The sequence below is a fragment of the Setaria viridis genome, chromosome 5 (genome assembly GCF_005286985.2).
Source record: "Setaria viridis chromosome 5, Setaria_viridis_v4.0, whole genome shotgun sequence".
Taxonomy (NCBI): domain Eukaryota; kingdom Viridiplantae; phylum Streptophyta; class Magnoliopsida; order Poales; family Poaceae; genus Setaria; species Setaria viridis.
This window is the reverse complement of record NC_048267.2, coordinates 20,244,686-20,257,874: the sequence shown is the minus strand read 5'-3', so window position 1 is coordinate 20,257,874 and position 13,189 is coordinate 20,244,686. Positions and strand designations below refer to the sequence as shown.

Here is a 13,189-nt window from a genome sequence, read left to right as displayed (position 1 = left end):
GATTATACACTCGTATACTAGTCATATACCCTTAATATCATAGTAAAGACTTATATACTCTCATGTCTGCCTTTAGACCATGCTATAATATATAATCTGTGTGCGTATATACCATGTATAGCTTAGTTGATCTATGCTACGGTATCGGTTCGATGGCCATGTTTATGGTGGCTTCAGCAATTGATACAATAGCATGGTATGGTTGGAGTGTTGTTAACAATGCAAGCATGGTGCTTGGATTGCTTAGCTTCATTGGATATGAGTTTACCCCATGGGCTACTAGGGGTAGGTGGCAGGTGGTGACAACCCTGTCTGTCCTTTGTAATCCCCCACGTTTGGGGAGTTTGTAAATTAGCAGTAACTTTGCCGGGTGGAACTGGTACGGGTATTGTCTTCCCGTGTGTGCCTGGGTGCATAGGCTTGAGTCCTATACAATGTGTATGTATGTTATGCTTGTATGATCTGTGTAGTATATAGGAAGTACATATGAACCTAGAGCTAACTCGTAGTCCTTCTCCCTAGCTTAGTTATCTTGAGATGATTTTTGTGTGTGTCACACCCCTTCTATCATTATCTTACCCTTGCCATGAGTATTGTCTCTATCCATCTTATGATATATTCATATGCATAGTAAACTCTTGACCTACATGCCTTCCTTTCGGAAATATGATACCTTTAGGAATACTCTTGGGTGAAATGCTACAACGGTATATTCGTGGGCTTATAGATTTATTCTTGATCGTTAAATATACCAACACCCACCGCAACACGCCTGTGACCACCACATCCATCTATTGCGAGGCACGCCGCCGATGGCCGTCCGACCATATTGCTATTCCAAGCTCCTGAAGGACAAAATTGCGGTGCAGTGCAACACCATGATGGACCTGGGCATCATTCGAGGGAGCACGTCGGCGTTCTCATCCCCGGTTTTGCTAGCACACAAGTAGGATGGGAAATGGCGCTTCTGTGTCAACTACAGGGCGCTAAACATCAAGACAGTCCGCAACAAGTTCCCAATCCTGGTTGTTGAGGAACTCCTCGATGAGCTCAAGGGCGCCATGTTCTTCACCATGCTCGACCTGCGTAGCGGCTACCACTAGGTCTAGATGCATCCTGCCAACGATGTCTACAAGACGGCGTTCCGCACTCACCACAGCCACTTCGAATTCTTGGTGATGTCGTTCGGATCGACGAACATGCCCTCGACGTTAAAGGCATTGATGAATGACGTGTTGGGTCCCTTCCTCCACCGGTGTGTCCTTGTGTTCTTCGATGATATCCTCATCTACAGTCGGTCATGGACCGAGCACATCCAGCATGTCCGCGCCATGTTCTCTGTTCTGCACAGAACACGGCCTCACCCTCAAGCGCTCAAAGTGCCTGTTTGGGGAATGTTGGGTCCAGTACCTGGGGCATGTCATCGCTAACAATGTCATTGCCATGGATGAAGAAAAGATCATGCGGTGCAGGCATGGCCCTTGCCCCACTCCGTGAAGGCCTTGTGGGGCTTCCTTGCCCTAACTAGCTATTAACGACGATTCATCCACACTATGGCATCATCATGGCGCCATTGACGGCGCTCCTAAAGAAAGAGGCCTTCGTGTGGTCCCAAGCGGCCATGGACGCCTTCGACGACCTCAAGCGCACCTTGACTACAGGGCCAGTGCTCCAGCTGCCCAACTTTGATGAGCTGTTCGTGGTGGACTGCGATGCCTTGGGGACAGGCTTCGGCGCGGTGCTGCACCAGGGCCAGAGCCCGATCGCCTTCTTCAGCAAGACCGTGGCACCTCAACACACCATGCTAGCCGCCTACGAGAGGGATCTCATCACCCTCGTTCATGCCGTCAGGCATTGGCAACCATACCTCTGGACACAAGAGTTCATCATCTGCACCGATCACTGCAGCCTCAAATATCTTCTAGACCAGCAGCTATCCACCATCCCGCAGCACACGTGGGTAAGAAAGCTCTTCGACTATAGCTTTTAGGTGGAGTACAAACCTGGAAAGCAGAATGCTGCGGCAGACGCCTAGTCCAGACACGATGAGAATGAGTTCGGAGCGCGCCTCCACGTCATCTCCAGGCCTGAGTTCGCGCTCTTCGACGAGTTCCTCAGGGAATCTGAGCCCCTGCATGAAATCCTTGCCAAGCGGAAGTAAGTTGAGGACAACACGGCGGTCATGGCATGGTCCCTGGTCGATAGATTCGCCATGCATTGGGGGCGCATCTTTGTCCTATCATCGTCCGCCCTGTGGTCGCAGTTACATGCCACGGTGCAAGGCATCGGTCACGAGGGCGCCTAGAAGACCCTATACCACCTCCGCTCGTTGTTCTACAACCCGCATGCCACGAAACTGGTGCGCGAGTTTGTGAAGGGGTGCTTCGTTTGTCGGAGGAACAAAACGGAACATCTTCACTTGGCCGGCCTTCTGCAGCCGCTCGACGTCCCGTCGACTAACTGGAGCGACATCGCCATGGATTTTTCGTCGAGGGATTCCCCAAGGTCAATGGCAAGTCGGTTGTCTTGAAGGTCATCGATCGCTTCTCCAAGTTCGCGCACTTTGTCACCCTAGGACATACCTACACGGCACTCTCGGTGGCTCAAGCGTTCTTCGACAACATCGTCAAGTTCCACAGCCTACCATCATCAATTGTGAGCGACCACGACCCTGTCTTCACTAACACACAGTGGACAGAACTGTTCACCCTAGTGGGCATCAAGCTCCGACCGAGCTCTGCCTTTCATCCACAAACCGATGGCCAATCGAAGGTCACCAACCGTGTTCTGGGAGTCTACCTCCGCTGTCTGGCCGGTGATCGTCCGCGGAGCTAGCTCCGCTGGCTCCCATGGGCAGAATACTACTACATCACCTCCTACCAGTCAGCCCTCCAGACAATGCCATTCAAGGTGGTTTTTGGCCGTGACCCTCCTACGCTGTTCTCCTATCAGTCAGGATTGGCTAGGGTGGTGGCTCTGGATAAGCAGCTGCAAAACCGCGATGAATTCTTGGCGGGCATCAGGGAAAGGCTGTTGCAAGCTCAATATTACATGAAGGCTTCACATGATAAGGCTCACCGGGATGTGGAATTTGAGGTGGGGGGATGAGCAAGGCTGCGGGTACATCAACGATCCGCGGTGAGCATCTCTGACAAGACCAACAACAAACTGGCACCTCACTATTTTGGTCCGTTTTAGGTTGTGGAGCGCATCGGTGCTACGTTGGTACTATGGCCTATTGTCTTCGACTGCTACCAAAGGCGCGCATCCATGATGTGTTCCATGTGGCGTTCCTCAAGAAACATCAAGGGGAGCCATCTGCTTCAATTGTGGCTCTGCCGCATGTGGTGCATGGCCGTCAAAGGACTCCTGAGAAGGTCCTGCGCGCGGCCATCAAAGGACTCCTGGGAGCTGCTCGTCCAGTGGGTGGGTCATGGTCCAGCTGACGCGACCTGGGAAGCTCTGCCTACATTCACAGAACGCTATCCAGCATTCAAGCTCAAGGATGAGCTTTTCTGTAGGGGGGCGGAAGTGATGTTATGGACTCGTTCTTTAGAAATAAGTTCATGTGTAGGAATAAGAAGGTCCAAGCGTCCACTAGTGTTCAGATAAGTTTGTTGAGTTTGTTTTAGGGTTTGTTTTAGGGCCGGATTGAGTGAATCCAGCTCCTTCACTCAATCCTGGTCCGGTTCTATTCCTATTCAAGAACTATTCCAGCCTTCAAAATGTATGTTGTTCGGTTGGACAGGAATAAATCCAGCTCCAAGAACTATTCCAGCTTCTGCATTGCATTGCCACAAATTTATGATCACACGGTGTACTACTGGCAATGTTCAAAAAGCATCTCACAGGGAAAAGGCTTTCTTACTACAATAGAAGATGAACAACAATACCACAGTGAAATTGTATGGCTCTGAAACAGAATAGAACCACCATTGCATGGTCACCTGACAAAGCGGCAAGAACTCACCTGCCAGTTCTTTGTGCTGCAAATGCTGCAAAAATAAAAGAGACTCCAGATCCCTCACCAGTACTTGTCATAATTAAACAGTCTAGTACAACCAAAATGGACTCAAGATCCCTCACCAGCACTTGTCCTAATTAAACAGACTAGTACAACCAAATAGAAACAAAACCACTAGTTCTCTGTTAACATTTTATGCTTCTTAGTGATGCAGTTGAAGCACCGACTCCAAATCCCTCACCAGCACTTGTCCTTTGAGTGCTGCATAAACATATTTTTCAAAATGACATCAGTTTGTCGAAAATATTGATCACTGACTAGTCATGAACACACAAAGTTAAACTAGTTTGCAGCCTAATAGTCCAACAACGCAAATTCCTGTCAAAGCAATTCCTAATGCAAGACAGTCGGTGCAACAAGGTCCAAACTAGTTAATATTACAACTGCAATGTGTTGGAAGCTTATTTCTAAGCATGTTCAGACAGCTATTTGGGTCAAACCTGCAGATGAATCCTGCCGATAGAAAAATGTTGATATGAAGCTACTGAATATTTGTGAATCTAACGACAATGTTTCACCATCATGGAAAATCCCGTTAATGAACTGTGTGAGGCTTAACAAGGACAAATCAGAGATTAAGAAATTTCCTTCCAGACCTGATTGCTTATCATTTTATTTCAAGAGTTTGGAAATGATAGGTCAGCTCCATTTTTCCATTGCCTACAGAAAAAAAAAGATGAGACCTGTTTTGATGCTACAAATTTGAGTTAACTTCCATTCTGAAAACGATGTCCTCTACATTCAATCATAATAAGGTCTTGGGTTGTTAGGATCTAAAACTTGCTTAACCAAAGTGATTCAAACCTTAACACAAAGTGATTCAAACAACGAATTCATGAGGTAAGTAGATAGTAAATTCATGAGATAAGTAGATAACGACTTTACCTGCTAGACCATCTCATTCCTAAGCCAAATCAAAGCGGATTCTTCATCTTCTTCACTAGCACAAATAAAAGTCTCTCTGTTTTCCTTGCTCTTGGTGAAGATTGCATAAGCTTTGGCCGTTTCCTGTTTGGTCACTTCCATTTTGTTGATAATCGATATGCACCTTTTGATGGAGTATTCATCACCTTTAGCAGCCTCCTTATCTCTTGCCTCCTTTTCTCTTGTCTCATTTTCTCTTGCTAGCTGTTGAGCTTCATCTTCTGCTTGCTTTGTCCTCATTTCAAGGAATCTCTCCATCATAGCTTCAATTTTTGCACTCTTTCTAGGCCTTTGTCCTTCCTTTTCTGATTTCTTTCTTGATGCAGTCATTCTTCGTTGTCCACTTCTTGCCTCCTCTTCTTTATCTCTTGCATCTTTTTCTTCATCCTCTTCATCACGTATCTCATGAATTTCCTGTAGGGCTTCTCCTCAGCTTCTTCCTCTACAACATCAATTTGTTGAAGGGGTTCTTCCACACGTTCTGACTCAATAGAAGTGAAATTGTATGTCCCTTCAGCCAGATGACCTACATTTGGCACAATGCATTCAGAGAAATAGGACAATCACCTATTTTACATCATAGAGAAATAGGAAATAGCTTACTATACAGAACATACCATCATAGAGTTCTCCCAAAGCATCAAAGAGCGGAAAGCTTGCCTTGTTGTTTTGAAACTTCTTGATTTTGGGGAAAGTCTACATATTTAAAAAAAATATTGATCAAATACAAAGTTATCACTATGAGGTTATCCATAGAATTACTTCAAGAAATTAACTTACCACTATGAGGTTCTCCCACATTGAGGCTGATCCTTCAACCATATTTCTTTGCTCATTCCATTTTGACCCACTTTGCATTCTTGCCGCTTTGAGCATTTTGTAGTCTCTCTTAAGCTGACATTCTTTATCTTGAATTTGTGCCTTTGTGTACGAGACAGACTTGTTTCTCAGATGGAACTCCTTCACCATCTTGTTCCACCCTTCAGTGTTCCAACCGTTGTCACTTCTATAGCCACTATCTTTATACTCATGCAGAATTTCAACAAGTGATTTCTCAAGAGTTGGGTTCCAATCCGCTCTTTGTTTTCCTACATAAACAATGGTCAAGCATTAGTAACAGAAATTTCATAGCATCAATAATACAAAATTGACAAGAAAGCATGAAGAAACATTAAACACCGTACCTCCACTCCTCTTTGCCCCACTGCATGTAGGAGAAGGCTTCTTTTTTATAGCACTTGTTGTAGGCAGGAACCTACTCAACTTTGGCGACCCCCTTGCAATCACATTGAGCTTTGGGGAGCCTTTTCCAACCATCGCTTTTCAAAAGAAAAAACTTATTCATCAACTTATTCATGATACAAGCTTATTAACTTATTCATCAACTTATTCATGATACAAGCTTATTAATTCATGAAAACTAATTTACATGTTGCTGGTACTGAACCCACATTTCTTGGGCGATGGTATCTCTCAAAGCATTGCCTTGTGCAGTGCCTGAGTCATTGTTTTGATCGCCATTGGGTAAAGTGTAGGGATACGAGGTAGGCTACACTAGCGCAAATCAAAATTTCTACCGCGTATAACCAGGAAGAACTGCCGTATAAGGATCACGGGATTACCACTCGACGCACTACTGGTGCGGAAGATGTAGATATGCGTCGATGCAGTGAAGACGATCACGTAGTCGTACGTAGTCGATCAACGTAGTCGTACGTAGTCGATCACGTCCAGCAGCTCCTCAGCAGCTCGTCCACGTGCAGCAAGATCGCCTCCGGTACCGCGGCTCGTCGTCGGCTCGTCGTGGCTCGTCGGCGGCTCGTCGGCGGCTCGTCCAAGTGCTGCAGGCGCAACACCTCCAAGGTATCCACACGTGCAGGGAGGAAGCGTCGCAAGTCGGACTGCTAGATCCACGAGTTGCAACAGGCGAGGGCGTGGGAGGCGCGGCAGGTGTGTTTCGCCAAAAGGTGTAAACCCTAGGGCGCCCCCACCCCTCTATTTATAGAGGTTCCTGATGGGCCTCTGGATCCGAGGCCCATTAGTACTCCTAAACCTAATCCAACTCGGATCAGATCTGAATTGGGCTTCCAGCCCCTTAAGTGTGTGACCCTATGGGTTCGGATACGTATAGACATGGCCCGAGTACTCCTACTCGGCCCAATAGTCGGTAGCGGCCTCTAGCAAGATGTGCCAACTCCTATACGCACACGAAGATCATATCAGACGAACCATCACAACATAATATACATGCTATTCCCTTTGCCTCACGATATTTGGTCTAGCTTCAAGCCGACCGCTCTTTCTCGATCCTGTGATTCGGAATCCCTTTGTAGGTTAACTCTTAACCGTACGTAGCATGGCCATGCATTTTTTGGATCCGATCACTCGAGGGGCCCAGAGATATCACTCTCAATCAGAGAGGGGCAAATCCCATCTTAACTGACCATGTCTCATAGCATGCTTCTTGACAAACCCGAAAGCTACCTTTATAACTACCCTGTTACGGCGTAGCATTTGATAGCCCCTAAGTAGGTCGATCCACATCTAGAATACATGCGACAGTCTCAGGTCTAAGGACAAAGCGTATATATGTTGTTTAAAGAGAGAACTACTTCTCGTGTTGGGTCAGTCCTAGCACATGTCTCCACATGTGTCCACATTATTAGTTCAACATCTCCATGTCCATGACTTGTGAAACATAGTCATCAACTAATACATGTGCTAGTCTAATATTCATGTGTGTCCTCACATGAACTCCGACTAGGGACAACTTTAGAATAACCATACAAGTAAAGAGTTTCACATACAATTCACACAATTGCAAATCAATTCAAGTAGCCTTCAATGGATATTCAATGAACACAACATACAAATCATGGATACAAATGGAATATCATCATCTCTATGATTGCCTCTAGGGCATACCTCCAACATAAAGAAACAAAGTGTGTTGGATCGATATTATCCGGCTGATGATCCAACCATTCCTCGTCTCCATGAAGTAATCGGATTAGATTGTGGAAGATGGATGTAGCTATAGGTATTTTCACTTGATTTTCTAACGTATGGAATGTGGCAAATTTGAGAATGGGGAAGCGCTTCTTAAGCACTCCCAAAGTCCTTTCGACATGGTTCCTCAGTAGTGCGTGGCGGTGGTTGAAGAGCTCCTTTGAGTTTTGTGGTCTTCGATGTCCAGCTCCAAATTCTTTCAAATGGTATCGAACCCCTCGATATGGAGCGAGGAAAGATGGAGTATTTGCATACCCTCCATCAACCAGATAGAATTTGCCTGGAGGTACCTGGAAGCCCTTGCTCATAGCCGATCTTAGCACTCTGGAATCTGTAGCTGATCCCTCCCATCCACTAGAAATAAAAGTGATGTTGAGATCAAAATCACATGCCACCATCACATTAATGCTTAGTGTGCCCTTTCTATTCCTAAAAGGAGAATGCTTCTCAGGGGATATGGAAACGGGGATATGAGTTCCATCAATGGCACCAAGACAATTCTTGAAGAATGGATAGAATCTAGGATTATCTTGGATTTTCGGATGCACTTGATTAGGATCGGGGGACTGGAGGAAACGACGAGAGAGTGTGGGAATGACCTTCTTAAAGAAGTGGTTGATGTGATGATGGAAGGTGTCGTTGCTGTGCCCAAAGGTCACTGCAAGATCCTCATATGAGGCGTTGCAACTTAACATGTATAAGAAGAAGCCCAACTTCTCCTCCACCGTAATCCTTGTATCAACAACGAGTCTTTTCCTTCTAAGATAAGTTGCCAACTCTTTGAAGATGTGGGGTTCCATCCTAAATGTAACTTGACAGTTCTTGATATGTCCCTCAAGGACTCGGCGAACCTTAACCTCTCCTGTTTCTTCTGATGTATGACGTTTCTTCTTTACTCCTCCTTCTCTAGCAGAACCCATCAGATATAAGGCAAGGAATAGAAACATCATCATGTCATCATCTTCTTCCTCCCTCCTCTTTCTAATACGATCTCTCAATGAGATATTCATTGCAGAACTAAAGCATATAAATTTATAGTCAGATAGAAACATATAAATGATACTATATGCTAACCTAGCCTAACAAAGTCAAATTAAAACTCTTCACAAGTGGGCAAAGCAAACCAATCTAGGGTGTAAGATATAAACATGGTGAAATGGTAACACCCATGAAGGCTGGACTAATTTGGCACTGTCGATGTAAGTAGAAGAAAAGAATGAACTCATGCTATGGTCATAATAGTGAAATGAGACGACTATCAGATAATGCAATATCAATAATATTAGTGCTTATATTGATAATAACTCAAAGAAAGAGCATGAACTTGACAGTATCACCAAGAGGATTATCTTCAAATAGCAGTATAGCACAAACATGGGGTCCAGGACACCTTACAAGATAAAAATTACCATCAATCAGAAGTAACTTGAGCTCCAATTGTATAATGATTCTTTAAATGTTATTTCTGTTACACTAAAGTAAGAAAATCAGAATAGGAATTGTTACATTAAGGTCTCACTTTTTTCAAGTCTTCTAGTTTAAAACAAATAAACACTTACTATACTTCTCTCATAGGCCTAGTATCCATTTTCGGTTTCATATATAACCACTCAAAATTTGACCACTTGTTTCTAAACAAAGTACTCTAGGAACGAGAATACTATACATGTTGTCATGGCAATTTTACTCATTGCAATAGAAAAAACTACTCATTAGAATAGACTTAAACATAGATAGAATTATGTACCTATTGGAGTTGGTACCGGATCCCAAGAAGGAGGTGGTTCACCTTCCCCAACTCTTAATGGTGCTGGTGGGATCTACAAGTAACAAGAAAAAGTCAGCACATCACATAGAAGGACAGTTATGACATGATGATGGTGCTGCTACTGTCAATATGACAATGGAAAAAGTCAGCACATCACATAGAATGGTGCTGCTACTGTCAATATGACAGTTATTCATTACAGTCAAGATCATGCTGGGGATGAGATAAAAGTAGGCAGGAACACCGTACCTTCATTACACATAAAAGTAAGTAGGCAGGAACTAATTATATTTCTCACTAGTGTATTACTCTCAAAAACTTAATTTTATATTTTTCTGCCTTAGATTGGACACAAAATTATGAAATAGATAAGACCAAAGTAAATGGATATCTTAGTGACAATCCAAAGAAGGGTGATGAGATAATCACACATAAGGAAATAGGCTTGGTGAAGTTCACCCATATCAATTGAGAGTGAACTTCTGTCTCTCAGTTTCATTTCCATGGCTGCCTTCTTTTCTTGGTCAGAGAGGAAGTCCTACACTGCAGCATTGTAAATTATTTTTCGGATATTATAGGTTACCAAAAATAATTTGAATCCAAGCTATGCTCATCAGTTCCAATTTCCCTATAGTAATATCCAGGCTTAACGAAAGTGTCTTGGGTATGGTGTTTTTTTATAACAGTTCCAATCAGCTGCGTTCATCAGCCACAACTATGACTGAATGTTCTGGTCCAATCCAAGTTTGAGCATTTCATCAAATATGTATAGACCATGGGCATCTCAGCTTGTCTAAGATGTGGCAGCAAGATGCTAGCGGACGTTGCTCTGTAGTCTGTACCCAGCCAGGCTACCATGCTCTGACAGTACATAGCCGGCCTCTCCATCACGCACTCAGAGAATTCCATCAAACGACACATTGCTGACAGAGAAGATGACTCCATCGATCGCCAGTAAGACATGGCCGAGGATGTTGTTGGCCTGTTGCTGCTCTGCTCCAGGTCTGAGGACGTCTGGGCGCAACGTTATTTCCGTGAGCAGCTTGCCTTGGAAGCATTTCGTCGAGTAGCTGTAGACAGACCATTGCTGCAGAGAGCACGCCAGGCCATTGCTGCAGGGAGCGAAGAAGGACTCGAGCCTGCGCCATCCCCGCGCTCCCCGCCGCGCACGCGCCCCGTCCCCTCCAGGGACTCGCACGACCGCGAGAAGACGGCCACCTCCGTCCACTCCACGCCGGCGCTCGCGCCACTCCCACTCCTCCGTAGGCAGGGACTCCTCCTCCAGCCGATTCTCAGGCCACCCAAGCGCGGCCATCAAGAACTCGCTACGGATCTCAACTCGGCAACATCAAGAACAAGAATACGAGGACAGGAGAGGGGAAGGAAGATAGGGCGGCGCCTTACCGGTGAGAAGGTGGCGGAGAGGGTCTCCTTCCAGGCTGTGCCGCGCCGCCACGCCGCCACCTCACGCCGCCGCCTCGTCTCCTCACGCGCCGCCGCCCGTCGTCTCGCGTGAGGATTCGTTCCGGAGGGTTGGAGGTGGGAATTGCTTCCGGGCCTCGGAGTGAAGGAGTGAAACCGAGTCGGCCCAGGTTCGGTTCCAGGCCAGATCAACCGAACAACAATTTTTATGTTGGGTCGTATTCATTCCGGGCCGTTTCAATCCGTCCGGATTGGGCTGCGTTCCATGCCGTTCCGACCTAACCGAACGAGACCTTAGTAGCTGGATTGGCCAGCAAGATAGGGATAAGTTGTTAGGAGGTTGAGAGTCGTGTATGTACTGCTTGATAGCGAACTCTAGAGATCAAGCAGAAAGATCATTCTAATCTCAGAGCCTCCCAAGGGGAGGGCGAGTTAGTTGTGATTCACCTGCTATATCCCTATATCAATAAACAGGTCATATCACATAGGAATTCCTTTTTCCTTGTGGAGGTATAGGCGGTACACTATATGCAATAGTTTGGTAATAAGGTGTTTGCAAATTCGCCGAAGTTTCAAAAATTCGGCCTTTGGAGCCAAAGTAGAAGCATTAGGTGTAGAATAAACATTCGGCGTTCTAGTTGGATTAACTATAGGTGGTGTGGTAACAGAGAACCCATGTAAAACCGGCCATCTTGAGTGTTGCTTAAATATACATTCGATGCACTAAGAATAGTATTAACAACAAAGGCCGTAATTGCAACCAATGTATTAAGATTATCATGTACAGGCCGTTTTAAAAGTTGTTCCTCTTGAATGCGCATTAAAGAAGGTCTAAGATTACTATCAAACATTTTTCATCATGCTCTGAACAGAATTAACAGTCTTAGAACTAAGAGACTGATCAATCATATTCGCAATATCATCATGAGAAAGTGGGGATTCACTTACGGGTGCGTTTACCTTTGGTTTAGCACCAACAGGAAGTACAATGCCTTGTTTATTTGTGACCCCTTGTCTTGTCTTGGTGTAGCAAGAAAGAAACGCTTGCCGACACTCCACTCGCCGGCGTTCTTCCTTGTCGGCCTTGCACATTGCTTCATAAGCTTGTCGATCCTCCTCTGGCAACACATCAATTGTCACACTCATGATGTTGTGCTTGTCGATTTCAGTATTGGAGCATATGTCTGATATGATGGATTCGGCTGTTGACGCAGCCGCAATCTTCATTCCTAGTGGAGTCTGTCAAAATGGGTTGGCACAAAAATGCACCGCATGCCAACACACAAAAATATTGCTCAAGGGCTTGAAATAAAAATCTGTTCCTTGATTAATCTCCAAGTAGCAGGACAATGCAACGACTTGAGCACAAACGTGAAATATTCTATTGACACAGCAAACTAATCTAACAGACAAGTCTTTTCTTCTGATGTTTCAAGCCCAAACAACGGCGACAGCTTGGCACTTGTCGATCTTGCCATGCACCTGACAACATAATTGATGCCTTCCGATCCTCTCGAGCTTCATGGTGAACGACAATCCGACTCGATGATGACGCCCAGTACCAGACGGAGATGGATAGTGTGATGGCCTTGAGACTTAGCACGCCAATCTAGTAGACGCCGGCTATACGAGCCGACTTGATGATCCTCAGCGATGGGAGCCGCCGATGATGATAGGGGTTTGATTACGACGAAGCGATGACGGATGGTTAGATGACAATAGGGCTTCGATTACGACGAAGCGATTGCAAGCTAATCAACAAAGATTGCTTTGGTTACGTGGAAGTAGGCGACCGATTTACAAGCTAATCGGTGAAGAGTAGCTAACCTTAGGAAAAAGTAAGAACAAGAAATAGTAGCTGTGTTTTCCGACTGGGGGTTCTAATCGGTTGCGACCTCCATTCATCTATGGAGGCGGCTGGACTTCCTTGCCGTATAATTCCAAAGATTCCATCTAATCTAACCCTTAGTCTACGGTCGAGCCTTGTAGCAATCATGTAAAATTTTGATTTGCCGATGCCTTGCGTAGCTAATTAACGTGAC

General features: G+C 45.3%; 1 protein-coding gene across 1 annotated transcript; it reads right to left on the bottom strand.

The window, feature by feature from the left end:
- Positions 1–4,024: 4,024 nt before the first annotated feature.
- LOC117858379 (uncharacterized) lies at positions 4,025–11,189 on the bottom strand. The gene is made up of 7 exons (XM_034741438.2): positions 11,130–11,189; positions 9,705–9,777; positions 6,133–6,267; positions 5,729–6,036; positions 5,566–5,644; positions 4,910–5,474; positions 4,025–4,225 (listed from the first exon to the last, which is right to left on the bottom strand). The coding sequence occupies exons 3-6, from the start codon at positions 6,263–6,265 to the stop codon at positions 5,275–5,277; spliced, it is 720 nt and encodes a 239-aa protein (XP_034597329.1). The 5' UTR covers positions 6,266–6,267; positions 9,705–9,777; positions 11,130–11,189; the 3' UTR covers positions 4,025–4,225; positions 4,910–5,274.
- Between the last annotated feature and the right edge of the window lie 2,000 nt (positions 11,190–13,189).

Coding starts and splice junctions, on each gene's coding strand:
- LOC117858379 (XM_034741438.2), bottom strand. CDS start 6,265: ATGGTTGGAAAAGGCTCCCCAAAGCTCAATGTGATTGCAAGGGGGTCG. Junction 5,645..5,728: donor TGTGGGAGAACCTCATAGTG/GTAAGTTAATTT, acceptor TTAAATATGTAG/ACTTTCCCCAAAATCAAGAA. Junction 5,475..5,565: donor TTTGGGAGAACTCTATGATG/GTATGTTCTGTA, acceptor TGCCAAATGTAG/GTCATCTGGCTGAAGGGACA.